The 19,414-nt window shown below is 44.0% G+C and overlaps 2 protein-coding genes across 4 annotated transcripts; one reads left to right on the forward strand and one right to left on the reverse strand.

Moving 5' to 3' along the window:
* Positions 1 to 497: 497 nt before the first annotated feature.
* LOC121538258 (zinc finger protein 37) lies at positions 498 to 5,914 on the reverse strand. Of its 3 annotated transcripts, none has more exons than XR_006657616.1 (3): positions 5,744 to 5,914; positions 4,131 to 4,287; positions 2,702 to 2,788 (listed from the first exon to the last, which is right to left on the reverse strand). XR_006657616.1 is itself a non-coding variant. In XM_045209238.1 (2 exons), exons 1-2 carry the CDS (start codon positions 5,844 to 5,846, stop codon positions 669 to 671), a joined length of 2,223 nt encoding a protein of 740 aa, XP_045065173.1. In that variant the 5' UTR covers positions 5,847 to 5,913; the 3' UTR covers positions 498 to 668. The 3 variants fall into 3 exon arrangements, 1 of the variants encoding a protein (XP_045065173.1); XR_006657615.1 differs by having other exon boundaries at positions 2,709 to 2,788; positions 4,105 to 4,287; XM_045209238.1 differs by lacking the exon at positions 4,131 to 4,287 and having other exon boundaries at positions 498 to 2,788; positions 5,744 to 5,913.
* Positions 5,915 to 12,434: 6,520 nt separating this feature from the next.
* Positions 12,435 to 17,816, forward strand: LOC121546408 (reticulon-4 receptor-like 2). Its single transcript, XM_041857680.1, has 4 exons — positions 12,435 to 12,650; positions 14,441 to 14,667; positions 14,877 to 15,110; positions 15,207 to 17,816. Exons 1-4 carry the CDS (start codon positions 12,593 to 12,595, stop codon positions 16,086 to 16,088), a joined length of 1,401 nt encoding a protein of 466 aa, XP_041713614.1. The 5' UTR covers positions 12,435 to 12,592; the 3' UTR covers positions 16,089 to 17,816.
* Positions 17,817 to 19,414: the final 1,598 nt, after the last annotated feature.

Consider the following 19,414-nt stretch of genomic DNA (forward strand, 5'->3'; position numbering starts at 1 on the left):
ATAAATTGGAATGCCGACTGCGAGCCAGGCCTAATCGCCCAACTTCAGTGCCGACCTCACTAACGCTCTTGTGACTGAATGGAAGCAAGTCCCCACAGCAATGTTCCAACATCTAGTGGAAAGCCTTCCCAGAAGAGTGTAGGCTGCTATAGCAGCAAAGGGGGGGACCAACTCCATATTAATGTCCATGATTTTGGATTCATATGTTCGACTAGGAGGTGTCCACATACTTTTGGCCATGTAGTGTATATAGCTCACCAATAAAACATTACAGTAAATTGTGTGTACCCATCAAAGTTTAGTTTAAATTCAAATTAATGATCTTTAAGGCTACATATCCATTTTCAGAATGGGCACCACTATAAAGCCAAAACAGTATTTTTATCATGGCATGACAGGAAAAAACATCCTGCAACATTTACATTTACATTTTAGTCATTTAGCAGACGCTCTTATCCAGAGCGACTTACAATTAGAGTGCATACATTTTTCATACTGGCCCCCCGCGGGAAACAAACCCACAACCCTGGCGTTGCAAGCGCCATGCTCTACCAACTGAGCTACACGGGGCCCGAGAAACTGCTAGGCAACAATCCAGCTTTGCCTGATCTTCAATATTTATATTACAAGTTACATACATGAAGTCACAACACCTAAAAACTCAGTTCTCATTGTTCATCCTCCTGTTCATTAATTTGCTCTAAAGACCCATGCTTTCTGCCTATGTGATCATCCAGGTACTTGCGACGGGTGAAGCAGCTGCCGCACACCTTGCACTCGTGTGGCTTCTCTCCAGTATGCGTGCGTCGGTGCGCGTTGAGAATACTGATCTGGGTGAAGCTCTTGGAACAGTCCTCACACTTGTATGGCCTCTCCCCAGTGTGTATTCTCATGTGGACTTTGAGGTAATTTGGGTTGACAAAGCTCTTCTTACACGCTGTGCACTTGGTCTTCTCTTGGTCTGCCAGATTTGGCCCCTCACTACCCGACACATGTAGCTTCAGATGCATCCGCAGGGAGTCCGGCCGATTGAAGGCCATGACGCAGTGTTCGCAGCTGAATGGTTTCTCTCCGGTGTGAATCATCTTGTGACGGTCCAAGTGAGACTTCTGGATGAAATGCTTCCCACACACATTGCACAGGTGTGGCCTCTTTTCCTTGTCCGTGTGGGAGTACATGTGGCGTTTGAGGTATGTGAGGTGGGTAAACTGTTGACCACAATCATTGCATATGAAGTCCTTTGTCCCCTTGTGGTGAACCTGCATGTTGTGAATCTTCAGGGTATTTTTGCTGCCGTAGTCTTTGCCACACTCTTCACAGTGGTAAGGCTTCTCCCCTGTGTGACGCTGAAGGTGCCTACTCAGCGCATCCCTGTTCGACAGGACCTTTTCACAGAAACTGCAAATATGAAGTATTTTCACCCTTATCTTTTTCTCTATAGGTGGTCTGAATCTTATTCTTGGTGCCTTCAAACCCGTGGCACCTTGCTTTTTGCCTTTCTTTTTAACAGTGACGTTTTCAGAGTCAGAGTTGGAATCTGACTTCACTGTCTTCTTGCTCTTTGGTCCTCTTTTTCTCTTTGCAGGCAACACCTCCTGTTCTGTCTCCTCCTCTGGATGGTCAGAGCGGTGCCACTCTTCAATTAAGTCTTTAGGCTCCGTCTGGGAGTCTTGGTCACTCTCCTCACATAGGTTCTTAGACTGAGTCTCAGCATCTTGGTCACTCTCCTCACTTAGGTTCTTAGACTGAGTCTCAGCATCTTGGTCACTCTCCTCACTTAGGTTCTTAGACTGAGTCTCAGCATCTTGGTCACTCTCCTCACTTAGGTTCTTAGACTGAGTCTCAGCATCTTGGTCACTCTCCTCACTTAGGTTCTTAGACTGAGTCTCAGCATCTTGGTCACTCTCTTCTTCATGTAAGTCCTTAGACAGAGTCTTGGAAACATGTTTGCCTGATACACCATCACTCTCTGCATCGCTGGCCTTCTTGGAAGGACTCTTGGATCTGTTCTTTATAGATTTCTTAGGCCTCCTCTGTCTTTTTCTGAGGGTAGTGTCTTCAGCTGCAGCATGTTCTTCCATCTCGAAGTGGTCACTTTCAACTTCCCCCACGTCTTCAGAGGGAGTCCTGGGTCTTACCTTTTTAGACTTGCTAAGTTTCTTTCTAATGTGAGTTTCTTCAGCCTGTTCTACCAACTCATAATGGTCACTCTCAGCTTTGTCCTCGGCACGAGGCTTAGTTATTTTTGGGGGGTTGCACTGTTTCCACCTCTTAGAAGCAGACGCCACTTCAGTCTCCCCCTCCACAACTACCTCCACCTCAGGCTCAGACAGAGTATTATATGGTTCAGCCTCTGCTTCAAATACATTGAAGTCACTACGTTGCCTGCTCCTGTTTCTGGGGGAAGCCACCACAGTTGGTTTGTCTGACAAGTTGTCATTATCCTCCTCCTTACAGCGTGTATTAGTCCTTTTTCTTTTTGTGCTCTCCTCTGGCTGCTCGCCAGATTCTGACCCAGAACACTCATCATAATCCTTTGAGTGAGACTTGGTTCTTGTCTTTTTGGAGCTGCTTATTGTGGTCCTTCTTTTTGGTGGGGAGGCCTCCTTGTCGCTCTCATCTCCAGACCCAGACACGGGAGAAAAGCCCCTCTCTTCTTCTTTCAGGTGGTTAGAATGCGTCCTGGGACTTTGCCACTGGGAGTTTCTCTGGGGAGTTCTCAGCTGGCTCTCAGACCTTTGAGGGGGTGTCACCCCTGTCTGTTGTTCTTCATGATAGGCAGCCGGTTCTGTGAGAAAAAGAGGGGTGAGGTTTTATTACTTTTTTAACAACCACTTCATTTTTATAATTCCCATATAAGGCTAAAGTTGTTAAAACATTATCATTCTAAGATTATTTCTGGAACATCTCCATCAATACAGGTTTTTTTTTATGTATTTGTTGTTTTACATTGTTATTGAAGATATGATTTAATGAGTATAAGCTCCATGGTGGAGAGACAGCATTTTGTGTAAAGTAGAATAAAATACCAAATTTAGTTTCTATGGACTAAATATGTTTTATTATTTCTAATGTTTATTAGGTTTTCCAACGATAATTGTATGGAAACAGTCCGTAACAAGAATCCCTAATGAAGTTATTATGTACTCATTTAGGCTTTAGACCCACTAGGGTTGATCAGGGGCATATTCATTACGCAGATTCTGTTGCAAAACATTTCTTAAACGGAAGCAAACTTAACAAAACGGGGAGGGACCTACCGGAATTTGTCCAACATTGGGAAAACTTTTTTCAACAGAATCGGCCTAATGAATACGCCCCAGATGTGTGTGGTTGGAATCAAAATGATTATTTCTGAGAAGCATCCAGCTGCAGATTATGCGCGCTGACGCCGTGTGGTCTGCAAACCTCAAAGCGCAAGAGTCTCAGATGGTATTTTTGCATCTCAAATGGTATGTGCGCTCGCAACCTGTTGACGTTTGTTGGTCTCGTGTATCGCGCATACAAGTCGGCACACCAGCTCTGGTCCAGGGCATTATGTTAACCACTGTTGCTTGTGCAGCTAGCTAGTACACACTAGCTAGCTAGTACACGCTACCTAGCTAGCAGATGTTACGCCCCCTGAAAAAGGGGAGAAATAATCACGAGAGTGATGCAGTTATGTTTCCTCACTGAAAACTTTAGTATAATGAGGAAAAAAGACCGCGATTTCCCCGGAAAGTTGGGTGGAGACCAGAGCAATCGATCTCAGGCTCATAGATTAAGAGCATTTAGTAGATCACAGATTACTACTTTTACCCTTAAATTAGGCACCACAAAATAAAGTAGTCAATATAACGTTTACACATTCCTCTTACAATATTTACCCTTTTACACTTGATGGATTTTAACACAATTATGAATTTTATCAATCTCTATGAACTAGTACTGAATGCATGATCTTTTTAACCTTAGATATTTTAAGATCCTTACATACCATGAACTTACTAATACTTTTTAGTGTATAACAGGCTATGAATATGTCATTTAACCTGTCACACAGACACTCTAGCTAGTACACACTAGCAAGTACCTATCTTCAAATTCTAAATGTAATTTCACCACCTGTGCTGTTGGTGGTGGTAACGCACCATCCTATCTGTCACCATTCGACATCCTGTCTCATCTCATATGTCTCACAGCGTCTGTGGCGTGAGAAGGGATCTGCTGGAACCAGACCCTATAGAGCTCGCCAGCTTGTAGTCCTAAAAACCGGAAATGAGTTACCGCTGGTTCGTTCAGCCATACCTATGGGGAAAATTAATGGGGGAAAAAATAGGGTTTTGGGATAAATGCCCAAACTAAGGTCTGCGGTTAACACAGGCTTGGAGATGTTATACGCTTTGTTCTATGAGATAATATCAGTCAGTGATCATTACCTTTATTCATTATGAAGCCTTTATGTGCTTTTTTAATTACATAAATGCTTCAAAATTCATAAAAAGTGACAATGAACATGATCACATAGAACAAAATGTATAAGATCTCCTAAGCCTGTGTTTACCGCATACCATATTTTTTTATTTAAAATAAGGGCTGTGTTCCATGTAGGCTTACCCTGGCGTGATGTTTTGATAACCGTGTAAATCTCTCTAGGACAAGGTGACTTTTATCAAAATAGTCACCTGTATTTACCCCCAAAAATGAAATGCTAATTTGCTGCTTATGTGGCTATCATAAAGAACAACAAATGCCTTGATGATCTGGACAAGACCGCCGAATCGAGGCAAAGTAAAAAATCTATCTAATGTTAGCTAAATGTAGTAATTAATACATTTGCTACATTTCTTTAAATTGTCAATTATGTGAACTGTTTTGTGCAAGTTTTAAATTGACACAATAGCTGTTAGCAAAGTTGTCTGCTAGAGATGATGTGGAGGAGCTTGCAGGGATTTGTAGTCTTGCATGACATCTACTTTGATGCTAATTAGCATTTTCGAATCTGAGAGTAAATAGAGCCAAATATAGTGAAAGAAGTCACCTTGTCCGAGAGAGACTTACATGGTTATCAAAACGTCACACTAGGGTAAACCTACACGAAACACAGCCCTTATTTTAGGTGTTTCTAAAATCCCTTATGTGAAAAATGATTGGAACCATTTCCCTGTTTGACCGCTAGGTTGTATGGGTATTATGACACCTCCACTGTGGGGCTCTATTGTTATTTCTCATATGTAGCCTTTGCCGCTTCTGTGCTGTTCTAGCCCACTGGGTCGTCACTAGTTACTACAGCCACAAAGTCATAATTTCTACAATGTATCTTCTTAAAATGTGATTGTGAACCTTAACCACACTGATAACCATATGCCTAATCCTATCCTTAAATGAAGACCAAAAAGCTCATTTTGGTTTTGATATATTTTAACGATACAGCCAATTTTGACTTTGTGGCTGTGGTAACTAGTGGAAACAATCCCACTGTGCAGAAGTAAATTAAACGTCTATTCCACGTTAGTTCAACGCCAATTCATTGAAATGACGTGGAAACAACGTTGATTCAACCAGTGTGTGCCCAGTGGCATCAGGCATAGCAAGCTCGCGCTGCTTGAACCCCTAGACGATGTACGTTTAAAACTGTACTTGCAAAACTTGTGAATGGCTATGCTAGCTAACGCTACTGCCTTTGCTGAAACATAAAGCAGCAAATAGCTAGCTGGTGACGTTAACATTTTGGTATGTGTTGATACATTAGCATGCCACCTACTTCTCTTCGACATCCATGTTCCAGATTTTCCTGAAAGAGCTTTTCCAATATCGGTAAGGTATAATTTCATAAACGTCCACTCAACCTGCTCACTATCGCCCATTGTTGTCAACTAGCTAGCAGGCTAGCTACAAGAAAAGAGCAAAGCAGGAAAATATACAGTACGTAATACCGCCGACGTCAATGAATAGCGACTGGGGACCACTTGGTGTTTCCACTAGCTACCACAGCCACAAAGTCAAAATGTGCTATATTGTACAAATTCGTGAAAACAAAAATTCGCTTTTTGGTCTTAATTTAAGGTTAGCAGTGTGGTTAAGGTTTAAAATAACATTTTAATAAGATAAATTGTAGAAATAGGCGGGGTTTATGACTTTGTGGCTGTGGTAACAAGTGACGACCCTCCACTTGTGAGCAGTTTACCGCTGCCTTGTGTTGAGGTGAACGGTCTCCAGCCTAGTTAGGCTGAAATAAATTGCTTTGAAGAGAAACTTTAATTGAGAGAATAGTTAGTTCATATGGTGACTTAATTGTAGTTTTGAAACTGTTGAAATAACATAAATATTTTAAAATCCCTCTGTTATTTTGAATCACACTCAGACAGCTCTGTTTGCTCAGAGTCTAGTTTGGTGACTGTCGCCTATCTGCGTCATCAATGATCCCCATCCCACGTCACAATGTAAAAATAAAGAATTAACAAATAAGCAACAGCAGTAGAGAAATGTAGGGAGGAGAATGAGATATAAATAAATGAGTCAGTGCTAATGAGCCTGAGGTGATGTCTTTTTTTTAAATCAAGTCTTCCAAGGCAGAAAGAGGAGAGGGAAAGCTTTTTCATGACACACACATACATACACACAGACTCTGGCAGCGATTTAAACAGCTCCCTCTGATTTATCACAGTTACAGTGAGGGAAAAAAGTATTTGATCCCCTGCTGATTTTGTACGTTTGCCTACTGACAAAGAAATGATCAGTCTATAATTTTAATGGTAGGTTTATTTGAACAGTGAGAGACAGAATAACAACAATAAAATCCAGAAAAATGCATGTCAAAAATGTTATAAATTGATTTGCATTTTAATGAGGGAAATAAGTATTTGACCCCCTCTCAATCAGAAAGATTTCTGGCTCCCAGGTGTCTTTTATACAGGTAACGAGCTGAGATTAGCAGCACACTCTTAAAGGGAGGGCTCCTAATCTCAGTTTGTTACCTGTATAAAAGACACCTGTCCACAGAAGCAATCAATCAATCAGATTCCAAACTCTCCACCATGGCCAAGACCAAAGAGCTCTCCAAGGATGTCAGGGACAAGATTGTAGACCTACACAAGGCTGGAATGGGCTACAAGACCATCGCCAAGCAGCTTGGTGAGAAGGTGACAACAGTTGCTGCGATTATTCGCAAATGGAAGAAACACAAAATAACTGTCAATCACCCTCGGCCTGGGGCTCTATGCAAGATCTCACCTCGTGGAGTTGCAATGATCATGAGAATGGTGAGGAATCAGCCCAGAACTACACGGGAGGTTCTTGTCAATGATCTCAAGGCAGCTGGGACCATAGTCACCAAGAAAACAATTGGTAATACACTACGCCGTGAAGGACTGAAATCCTGCAGTGCCCGCAAGGTCCCCCTGCTCAAGAAAGCACATATACAGGGCCGTCTGAAGTTTGCCAATGAACATCTGAATGATTCAGAGGAGAACTGGGTGAAAGTGTTGTGGTCAGATGAGACCACAATTGAGGTCTTTGGCATCAACTCAACTCGCCGTGTTTGGAGGAGGAGGAATGCTGCCTACGACCCCAAGAACACCATCCCCACCGTCAAACATGGAGGTGGAAACATAATGCTTTGGGGGTGTTTTTCTGCTAAGGGGACAGGACAACTTCACTGCATCAAAGGGACGATGGACGGGGCCATGTACTGTCAAATCTTGGGTGAGAACCTCCTTCCCTCAGCCAGGGCATTGAAAATGGGTCGTGGATGGGTATTCCAGCATGACAATGACCCAAAACACACGGCCAAAGCAACAAAGGAGTGGCACAAGAATAAGCACATTAAGGTCCTGGAGTGGCCTAGCCAGTCTCCAGACCTTAATCCCATAGAAAATATGAGGAGGGAGCTGAAGGTTCGTGTTGACAAACGTCAGCCTCGAAACCTTAATGACCTCTGCAAAGAGGAGTGGGACAAAATTCCTCCTGAGATGTGTGCAAACCTGGTGGCCAACAACAAGAAACGTCTGACCTCTGTGATTGCCAACAAGGGTTTTGCCACCAAGTACTAAGTCATGTTTTGCAGAGGGGTCAAATACTTATTTCCCTCATTAAAATGCTAATCAATTTATAACATTTTTGACATGCATTTTTCTGGATTTTTTTGTTATTCTGTCTCTCACTGTTCAAATAAACCTACCATTAAAATTAAAGACTGATCATGTCTTTGTCAGTGGGCAAACGTACAAAATCAGCAGGGGATCAAATACTTTTTTCCCTCACTGTATGTAATTCTAAATGGGATTCACCTTGTTTTCTTTTACCTGTCAATACTCTTACTAGAATACCGGCTGAACGTCATTCAATACATCCACTAATGCACTCTCCTGTTTTCTGTATTCTAAAAGTACTGGAAACCAAAAAGAGAAACCCTCATTCCTTCCTCCCATACAACTGACTAAGTATCCCCCTTTCCCTTTCCATATCCCACCCTAGTAGTCCTATTTATCTTCACCCACTCCATGTCTGTTTTAATTATCTTCCCCTTGGTGTTCTGCCTCTTTCTCTCTCCCTCCCATTATCTCTCTCCCCTGCCCATCTCTCTTCATTTCTCTCACCCCATCTCTCTCTCTCTCTCTGCCTCTTTCCCTCTCTCTCCATAACGTTTTCTCTTTTGCTCTCTTTCTCTGTCTACCCTCGCTCAAGATCAGTTTTTGGAGTGTCTCTGTGGGAGTGGACAGTCCCCTCAGGCCATGGCACTGCCTGACACGCCTATACCTATTAGCATGAAGAGACACACACAAACACCAGTGAGTCCACACACACTTCTAGGTTCTCCCGAGTGGCGCAGTGGTCTAAGGCACTGCATAGCAGTGCTAGCTGTGCCACTAGAGATCCTGGTTCGAATCCAGGCTCTGTCGTAGCCGGTCGCGACCGGGAGACCCATGTGGCGGCGCACAATTGGCCCAGCGTCGTCCAAAGTAGGGGAGGGAATGACCGGCAGGGATGTAGCTCAGTTGGTAGAGCATGGCGTTTGCAACGCCAGGGTTGTGGGTTCGATTCCCACGGGGGGTATGAAAGATAAAAAATAAAAAAACGAACTAACTGTAAGTCGCTCTGGATAAGAGCGTCTGCTAAATGACTAAAATGTAAATGTAAATGTATGTACCTTGTATGTGGGGGTGTGCGTGTTGGTGTTTGTGAGTATACTTCTCCTTATGTGTGTATAGTATGTTTGCATTTATAGTAGAAACGTGTCTGTGTGGGTTTGGCTCTGTATTGTATGTGTCCGTGCCTGATTTTGCGAAAGTGGTGGCTATGGGGGTCGGTGCATGTGTATGGGGGTGCGTGAGTGTTTTCGAGGAGGGATGGGTCGGCATGTGACAGGAGGACAAACCTTTTCAACATGTTGTGTTTACACCAGATCACATGTTAGTGTACCAGAGCAGAGAGAGGGATGTGTGAGAGAGGAGGGAGAGCAGAGAAAGAAAGAAAGAAAGAAAGAAAGAAAGAAAGAAAGAAAGAAAGAAAGAAAGAAAGAAAGAAAGAAAGAAAGAAAGAAAGAAAGAAAGTTGTAGTAAAGGCATGTGATCTCTGACTACTTCAATAGATAATCGACAGAATACTAACACACACACACACACATACTGCCTCATGACCAATGTCTGGGTGCGTGATGAAGGGAGGGGGGCACACAGAGCCACCCTCGGTCAGCTGTGCAATCAGCTTCTCACTCCCCCCATCCCTCCCCTCTCCACCCCTTACCAACTCTCCACGGCCCCCCATGGTGACCACTGGTGCCAGCTCGCAGAGCTCACTACCACCCCCAAAGCCTAGAGACCCAAGGAACATTGTGCACTAACACACACACACACAGCAGATTGCTAGCTGGTTAATTGATCACCAGAGATGTTAAGTTATGACCATGGTTTTGGTAGGGTGATTGTTATGCAGAAGGTCCTGGATGCACACAGACATACACAAACACACACACACACACACACACACACACAAAGATGTTCTCTGCAGATGAATGATGTCATATGCTATTACACAGCTTGTGGAGCTGACCTTCTCCTGAGTAGCCATTGTTATTGTTCTGTGCTGTTACCTCTGTGTTGCCATAAGGAACAGACTGTGTGCATCATGCTGCTGAAAATGGAACAGCCTTGACCCAAGTCATGGGGGAGAGGACTCAGTTCTGACTCAACCCACCCCCAAAACATGTCTTAACATGCACACACATGCTGCATACAATCTCTACCAAACCACCTCCCTACTCCACCCACTGAAATGTACCTTAGAAAGCACACAGACTGTGCACACACGCACAAACAGACAAACACACAAACACACACGCATTGAGTAGTGTTCTGTCCCTTCACCATGGAGATCCGGACTCAGGTTAGGCCCTACTTGTGGACACTTTCTTATTTGGGTGTAATTTCACAAATCAATAATCTAATCCAAAACTAACTCAAGCAAATACCTGACTGATCCATTCGATCCTACACTCCCCCAAAAAATGCTGGGTTAAAAACAACCCAATTTGGGTTCATTGGTAACACAGGCTGGGTACATATTGGACAGAATACACACTGGGTTATTTTGACCCAGCCAGTTGGGTTGCATGAATAACCCAAACTGGTGAGTTGTTGGGATTACCCAAATATGGGTTAATTTAACCATCAATTGGGTATTTTTTACTTTCATGCTGGGTTGACCTAGCAGCTGGGTCTTTTTGAATGTAATCCTTAAATTAATTTTAGGAGGTGTGGCTTATTAGGGGTGTGGCTTTCAGATAGATCTTATTGGACACCTGTGAGAGTAAATGTCATTCCTGTTGATCATGTTGAGTTTATATGCTGTAAATGTTTGTTTCTTCCAGCATTTTTTCATCGATTCCCACGGGAGGCCAGTATGAAAAAAAAGAGCATCTGCTAAATGACTAAAATGTTTTTAAAAAATGACTGTCACTCAATTAGCCCATGTCAGCTAACATTTTTAAGATTGGTAAATTAGTCTAGCCAGCTAGCTAAACTTGTAGTAACCAAACATTTATCTTCATCCTGTGGAAAAAGGTGTACAATTGCAGCAAACTTGCTTTAAAACAGCAATATTTTCTTAATGCCCCATGGCAAAATGTGTAGGCCTACAGTTGCAGGAAATGAACTCTTAAACGGACATTTTGTTTCTCCCCTGTCAAGAAAATGTTTTGCTGGCAAGGTGGGAGCAAAAGGCCAGGGCCAGCTCTGACGCATGCGTGTGTGGATTGAGTATGCAGACCGCGAGCCACTGCAGCCCCGCATGATGAGTTCAGATTTTTTGTGGCCCCCACCCCCATCAAATTTGCCCGTCCCTGAACTAGCCTTTTACACAATAACATATTTATTCAGGTCGATGAAAAGTTATGGTAAAATCCAAGGGAAAAACGGTCTGTGGGCTGCGGTGCCTATAGGGCGCATCAGGGTAGGATACTTGAAACGGTATAGGCTATTGTGCCAAGGTTATGAATGTTTGATGTAGGCCTATAACACACGCATGATCAAGACATACTATTATTGGATGAAAAGAGAGCGACGATATATACTGTACATTTGAGATGATGAGGTAGGCCTAATTAACGGCCTCATTCATGCATAGTAGTTGACGTTCATGATGCCCACTCTCCTCTCACAGGTAGGCTACTCTATCTCTTTAAGTAAAGACAAAATACTTCAAAATATTCTCAATCGCATGCTATTTCTCAGACTAATTATCTCCAAGCCATTGAAGGTGGGGAATTTTTATTTGTATTTTTTTTGTAATTTAGCAGACGCTCTTATCCAGAGCGATTTAGGCATTAAAGCGGCAATCATCATTTGAAACAATAACAAAGCAAAATCCCAACCACTGTTTCTGTAAAAAAAAAACACTGAATGATGGGCCTGGAGAAATGTAACCACTCTCAAATTCATTGACAGAGCTATGGATGCAAGGACTGATCATCCATGACCATGATATCAAAATGATCGTTTTAGCCATGTTTTCAGGCTATACAGGCTTTATTTATATTTGCTTTGTTTACTAAAGTTGGAGTAAAAACAAGCTTATATTTTTGGTTCTGATGGGGTACGACAGTTGAACTAAGCTCATGAGGCATTTATAAGTTAGGCCTATATTATTCAAGAATCAATGGGTACATATCATAAATGTATAAGTCCAAACATGGATGTAGCAACTACAGATTGACGCTTTAAAGGAGCAAAAGTTATTTGTTTTTAAGCCAAAGTATCTTTTCCCAACTGCTTATCCTCCTCCAACCCCCCTCTGTGATCCAAACTCACACAGTGTCGAGCTCCCCCGACGCACGCACGCACGCATACACATACCGTGACCGTCCTCTCCTTTCCAGTCCTCCTCTGAGCAACTCTCTCATTCACCACATCCCCTCCCCTGCGCGAGAATGAGGTATGAGAGATTCCGCCGCAGCCCACAGCCGTGGGCGCGAGCTCATCAAGTATAAACCCAATCACGGGAATTCTGCTCGTCACTCACTCAGTCGCACTGACTCGGTTACCAGAGCTGAACTTCAGCGGAGATAGCAGGCACATTCTCTGCGCTCAGGCTAACTCGCTGTCGGCTTTGGTTCGAGATGGAAACTTGCTCGACTGCACGGAGATCTCGGAGCGCCAATATCCACAACTTCAAAAGTGAGTTGACTTCAGTTCATAGGCTATAGGCTTGGCTCCATCATGAGTTTTTTTGTTTTAGACTAGATGTTGTTGGTGGTGATGGTGATGTCTTAAGATATGATTTACAGTGAATCACTGTTTTATGTATTTTTATTTTATTTATTAGGATCCCCATAGCTTTGCTGAAGCTGCAGGTACTCTTCCTGGGGTCCACACAAAATTTTTAAACATGACATAATACAGAACATCAATAGACAAGAACGTCTCAAGTACTGAACTACTCAGTTGATTTCGTTCACAGTTAGGTGCGTAAACTGCTAGCCTACCTGTATGACCGTGCTTGCATGCATACACCTCTAGGCTACTGTATTCACTTATTCAATGAAGTTGTTTAGTTCCTGAAGTACAAATATGGCTCTTGCAAATAAGATGACACTTAAAACCTCTAATCTTTTAAGTCTCCATCCACCTCAACATTATAAAGCTCAGTAGTTCATTCGTTCAGTTGTGTACTTTTACGCATGCACAGTTGTAGCCTACATTTGGTAAAAACTTTGTAAAGAGAGAAAATTATTCAAAGCCAAAACAAGGAATTAAGGTCATATTTATTTAATAAGCAAAAACTAATTTGGAAATTGTTAATGTTGCGCACACGCGCGCACCTACTAAACAAGTATTCTCCAGTTCCCGTGCGCGTGGAGTTAACGAGCCATGTCGTTACCGGGTTCGGGTAATCAACGTGAGGACATTGGAAAATTTGCTGGGGAAGCTGAATGGGCACGCGATAATTTTTCCATGCGATGTTCGCTTTGTGCCCCGTTATCCGAGCTTGCCAAACTGCCTCTGAATAATCCATGCAGAGAGAAACCGATCCGGATCCGGTTACCTTATTTTACCTTGTCCATACTCTGTAACCTCTTCATGAGCCAACCTTTTTGTGAAGTTGGCTCGTGAATTTAGGCTACTAGGGTAAATCTTGTTTAGCACTTGTGTGGCTCGTGTGATAGAACTTGATAGCACTTCGAACCAGAGAAGAAGATTGGTTTTACGCACATTCAGCTATTTAGTCTGGGATACATGTTGAATGAAGTTACCAGAATTATAAACGTGTACTCCCACTGGGCAAAAACAGGTTGAATCAACGTTGTTTCCTCCTCATTTTAACCAACAAAAAGATATGTGATGAAATTGGATCAATTTGGAAAACTGATTGGATTTGAAAAAAGTCATCAATGTAAGGGAATTTCTTTTTTTCCCCATCTAACTTTTAACCTAAATCCAATGACATGGTGACATTTTTGGTTGATTTCATGTTGAATTCACATCAGTTGACAACTCAACCAAATGTAAATCGAAACTAGAAGTTGAACTGGTCTGTGCCCGGTGGGCTGACTAGCTTATGTAACATGATCAGGTAGAAATGAATAGGCGGGTGATTTGTATAATGTCATTTATTATGAATGAGTGCGACTGGCCAATTAGTCAGACTTGAGATCATGGCAGTCCTGTGCAAATCTTGGCTTGTGCGTAATATCCGCGTCCTTTCTGCGCCACTAGACTGGACAGCTCCAAGTGCTGAAAACAGCGCTGCATCCCTTGCCTTCTTTCTTTTTCAATCCCTTTTTCTCTGGCTGTCTTTACTGTACAATGCATCTGCTAGTTGTTATAATGTCCCATTATTTTAATCTATGTCTCCACAATTAAAGAGATGAGTGAATAAGATAAAATGAGAAAATATTGTCACGAATTATGACTGTGTGTTAAACTTATCCATATCGCGCCTCTCTCCGTGTGTGTGTGTGTTTCAGGTGGGCTCACCCTATGGCTAGTGCTGTGGTTGGTGGCGGTGAAGCAAAGTGGGGCAGGGACGTGTCCAAGGCTGTGTGTGTGTTACCCATCGCCTATGACGGTAAGCTGCCAGTCTCAGAACTTCACCACCGTGCCCTCCGGAGTGCCCTACGACTCCCAGCGCGTCTTTCTGCAGAACAACCGCATCACCGAGCTCAGAGCAGATTCTTTTGGCTTCGAGACACAGGTTAGAATGTGTGTGCTTGTGTGTACATAAGTTATTTTTTAATGAGCTGTGTTTGTGTTTGTGGATTGATATTGCATAGTTTTGCATTTAAATATAGTATTTTGTTTAGTATTTGAGCTCTGTGTGTTCGTATCGGAGCTGGGTCCTTGCTCATTTCTGTAACGATCCTTCCTATATACCTCTTCCCTTTTCAACCCCTCCCCCTATAGGTTCTCTGGCTCTACTCCAATAACATCACACTGATTGAGGCTGGAGCCTTCAGCAACCTGAGGGTTCTAGAAGAGCTGGACCTTGGTGACAACCCATTACTACGGCGACTGGAGGGTGGAGCGTTCCGTGGACTGGAGAAGTTGCAGAGCCTGCACATGCACCGCTGCAAGCTGGCCGCTCTCCCCCACGACCTCTTCCTCAAGCTCTACAGCCTGCAGTTCCTCTACCTGCAGGTATGGATACACACACTCATATAACACACACACACACACACACACACACACACACACACACACACACTAACAAGACAATGTCCTCCCTCTCTGCAGGAGAACGAGCTGCACTTCATCCAGGACGACCTCTTCTCCGACCTGGTCAACCTGAACCACCTCTTCCTGCATGGCAACCGCATCCGCACACTGTCCGAGAACGTGTTTCGCGGCCTGGTCAACCTGGACCGCCTCCTGCTCCACGACAACCGAATCCGGCAGGTGAACCGCCGTGCTTTCCGTGACCTGGGCCGTCTGACCATCCTCTACCTGTTCAACAACTCCCTGGCAGAGCTGCCAGGCCAGGCCATGAAAGATGCTGTGGCAGTCCAGTTCCTCCGCCTCAACGGGAACCCCTGGTCCTGCGGCTGTGAGGCCCGCTCCCTGTGGGAGTGGTTCCGTACAGCTCGCATCTCCTCCTCCGAGCTGATGTGCACCTCCCCCTCCCCCCGCCGCGGACAGGACCTGCGCTTCCTCCGAGAGATGGACTTTGCCCTTTGTCCCCTCCCCGACCCCGGGTCACTGGCCGGCACCACCACGACCACCTTCAGCACCAAGACAAGATGGTGGTTCTCCAAGCACAAGCCCGTGGCCTCGTCCAAAGGAATCTTCCAGAAGAGCTCGGAAACGGTCAAGGCGCACCCCTTCTCCTCGGTCAAGCCCAACCAGCCCTCCTACCCTTCCTCCACCTCCTTCTCCTCTAAGTACGAGCTGGTGGAGGAGGAGGTGAACCTGCCCAAGGTGGACCAGGAGGAGTACTGGGCCAACTACGGGAACGAAGACGCCTCTGTGCGTTGCTTCGAGCTCGAGTGCCCGCCCGGCTACGACACCCCGGTCCTCCTGCCCTCCTCCTCCTCCTCCTCCTTCTCCCCCACTCAGTCTTTCCTCCCTCTCCTCTCCCTTTCTGTACTAACCTTCTCCCTCCACCTTCTCTTTGGCTGAACAGCCCTATTAGCTCCTCTTTTTCTCCAACTCCTTTCTCTTTCTCCTCTACACACCTGGATCTTGATTCCTTTCAGTTTCCCCCCTGGCCCCCAGGGGGCGGTACACTGATGCAGGAGCAGGCAGTTTGTAGGGAGCTGCTCTCAGGAGCACAGGTGAGATGCAGTGTGACACCATTTGATTGGAGGGCACCGCTGCTGCTGATAGGGCTGAGCTCATTTTTCACTGAGATGACATCACAGCAGCAGGTTCTGTTTTCAGGAATTTAATCACCATAACTACTAGTTTGTATTCGCAGCAAACAACGCAGGCGTTGTGACACTGGCTATTTTGTATGGCGTCAAATGCTCACCATTGTCAACCCACTGCGTACCAATATTTTCAAAAGCAACACTTTCCTTTGGCTTCATCTTTGTCACTGACCTTTCAACTTTCACCTGTCCACCTCAGAGACCAGAGACACCAGAGTGCTGCTCCTACAGGGCTACAGCAGCAAGAGACAGAAAATGCTGAGGGCATCTCATAAAGGGAATAGTAGGAAGACAAGAATACTTATGGAAAAATACTGTAGTGAGACAACTATTAGTGAGATGGTAAAGGAGAGGTGGATAGATGTAAAGGGTGAAGAAAACGATGTGAGCGTGTGTGTAACAGGGATAGGACAGAAATCAAAAGAGTTTCAAGGATACTGGCAAGCGAGAGACAGGATAAAAGAGAGAGAGTGTGAGAGTGAGAGGATTAAAAAGAGTTGTTACGACATACAGCAGACAGCAGGCTAGGTCCGAGTGCCAGTAAGGGAGTGAAAGCAAGGGCGTCTCTCCATCTCCAACATTTGACATGTCATCTATTTTTCCTGTCAACACCATCAAAAACAACCACACTGTAAATATCTCACACTAACTCTGTAGGTTGTGATACACTTGTGACACTAGATAGCTACATACATGACACTGCTGTGTAGTTTTATTGTATGAAGCCCATGCTTCAACGTTCTTCTGGTTTTCTAGTTTTTCTTTCTCTTTTTTCCATTGGTGATTGTTGCCATGAGTAACGCCATCATGTTTATTAGTGTACTGTATGTAAAGATTGAGGAGATTTGAAAAGATGTATGGAAATCTTTCCCTTCAGTAGTCCATCTCTACCTCTTGTTTCTAAGTCTGTGGTTCCCCTCTTGACCACAGTGTGTGTCTCTCTGTATGTGTTAATGTGAGATGCACACAGAAGGACAGTATACTGGGGAGAACCTATAGCCCATTATGGTGACTGAAGCCCGGGTCCAGCTGGGTTGATCCGGTCCAAAAGAGTGACAGTGACCTGCTGCGGGTCAGCACCAGATAAGGAGTGCCCCAGTCATCCCTTTAATGTGTGTGTGTGCCAGTTACCTCTCGTGCTAAAAGGCATTTAACAATCCCTCTGGTTAGCAAGCTGTCATATTTCAAGCAGCTCTCATATATTAATGAGTCTGACTCTAAGATGATTTCACTGGAAGCAGAAGATGCAGCTGTTTGATTCCAGATCTAACACACACACACTCTCCCGACAGCAGGTGCATGGCTGAATGTACATCTCTGTCAAATCAAATGCAAACCCAACCAGGTAATGATGAGAGTGTCGGGGCATTTCTGTTTCTCACTCCCCATGTGCCACTCCCCCTCCTCCTCTGACTGTGTGGTTGAATGGAATAAGAAGGAAACTGTGATACTGTTGCACATTTTCTTTTCAATGGAAGCTGTGAATAAACATTTTCTTTGTTTTACTAAAACGGAACTGTGTGGGAGTCTCTCTGTTCTCTGACTTTCCTCCAAAAGGTAATCGCTAAGGAGAAAACACAGTACAACACAAGACCACTGTGTTATAAAACACAAGAAACACACACTTACAGCCTTAGCTACCCCATAGCAAAATGAGTAGAATTGCAGGAAATTAACTGTAAAGCTGCTAATTTTTCTCTGCCCCCCATGGAAAAATGAGTAGAATTGCATGAATTTAGTTATAAAATTGCAAAATCTCTCCACCCCATGGCAAAATGTGTAGAATTGCAGCAAACTTGCTTTGAGACTGCAATATATTTTCTACGCCCCATGGCAAAATGTGTAGAATTGCAGGAAATAAACTCTAAAACTTCAATTTATTCTTCAATTTATTCTCTCTCTCAAGAAAGGGGGGGCAACAAAATGTAACTTAGGCTAGCGCCAGCTCTGACTGCATGTGTGGGTATGGCTGTGGGTATGGCTGTGGGTATGGCTGTGGGTATGGCTGTGGGTATGGCTGTGGGTATGCAGCCATACCCACACTAGCCACTGCAGCCCCTCATGATGAGTTCAGATTTTTAGTGCCCCCCACCCCTATCAAAGTTGCCCATCCCTGATCTAGAGGAATAGAATCTAAAGTGGTCATATAGAAAATGAAGAACAAATGAAAGACATCAATTGGTAATCAAGTTGAATGAAATAGATGGGGATAATGTGAAATTATTATAGATGGATGAATAGTGGCATTTTAAATGGACACGGACAGTTCTCTTTGGTCTTTGGATATTGTAACATACATTTCCAAAACGTCTCACAGAGGTTTGATGTATTTCAAATAAAATAAAATAAAATACAATTTTATTTGTCACATGCGCCAAATACAACAGGTGAACAGTGAAATGCTTACATACAAGCCCTTAACCAACAATGCAGTTCAAGAAAGACCTAAGAAATTATTTACTAAATAAACTAAAGAAAAAAAAAAAAAAAAAAAAAAGAAACACAATAAAATAACAATAATAAGGCTATACACAGGGGGTACCGGTACCGAGTCAATGTGCGGGGGTACAGGTTAGTCAAGATGAAGTCCCGTGTAGCTCAGTTGGTAGAGGGGGGGGGTCAATGTAAATTGTCCGGGTGGCCATTTGATTAATTATTCAGCAGTCTTATGTCTTGGGGGTAGAAGCTGTTATGGAGCCTTTTGGTCCTAGACCTGGCGCTCCGGTACTGCTTGCCGTGCGGTAGCAGAGATAACAGTACATGACTTGAGTGACTGGCGTCTTTGACCATTTTTTGGGCCTTCCTCTGACACCGCCTAGAATATAGGTCCTGTATGGCAGGAAGCTTTGCCCCAGTGATGTACTAGGCCGTACGCACTACCCTCTGTAGCGCCTTACGGTCAGATGCCGAGCAGTTGCCATACCAGGCGGTGATGCAACCGGCCAGGGTGCTCTCGATGATGCAGCTGTATAACTTTTTGAGGATCTAGGGACCCATGCCAAATCTTTTCAGTCTCCTGAGGGGGAAAAGGTGTTGTCTTGCCCTCTTCACGACTGTCTTGGTGTGTTTGGACCA

This window comes from Coregonus clupeaformis, chromosome 3, assembly GCF_020615455.1.
Source record: "Coregonus clupeaformis isolate EN_2021a chromosome 3, ASM2061545v1, whole genome shotgun sequence".
NCBI lineage: Eukaryota > Metazoa > Chordata > Actinopteri > Salmoniformes > Salmonidae > Coregonus > Coregonus clupeaformis.

Bases quoted from the DNA above. Each gene is read 5' to 3' on its own strand.
- LOC121546408 (XM_041857680.1), top strand. From the start codon at position 12,593: ATGGAAACTTGCTCGACTGCACGGAGATCTCGGAGCGCCAATATCCAC. The intron at 12,651-14,440 runs GTGAGTTGACTT...TGTGTGTTTCAG, and splicing joins CAATATCCACAACTTCAAAA to GTGGGCTCACCCTATGGCTA. The intron at 14,668-14,876 runs GTTAGAATGTGT...CTCCCCCTATAG, and splicing joins CTTTTGGCTTCGAGACACAG to GTTCTCTGGCTCTACTCCAA.
- LOC121538258 (XM_045209238.1), bottom strand. From the start codon at position 5,846: ATGGGCGATAGTGAGCAGGTTGAGTGGACGTTTATGAAATTATACCTT. The intron at 2,789-5,743 runs GTAGGTGGCATG...TTTTTCTCACAG, and splicing joins AACATGGATGTCGAAGAGAA to AACCGGCTGCCTATCATGAA.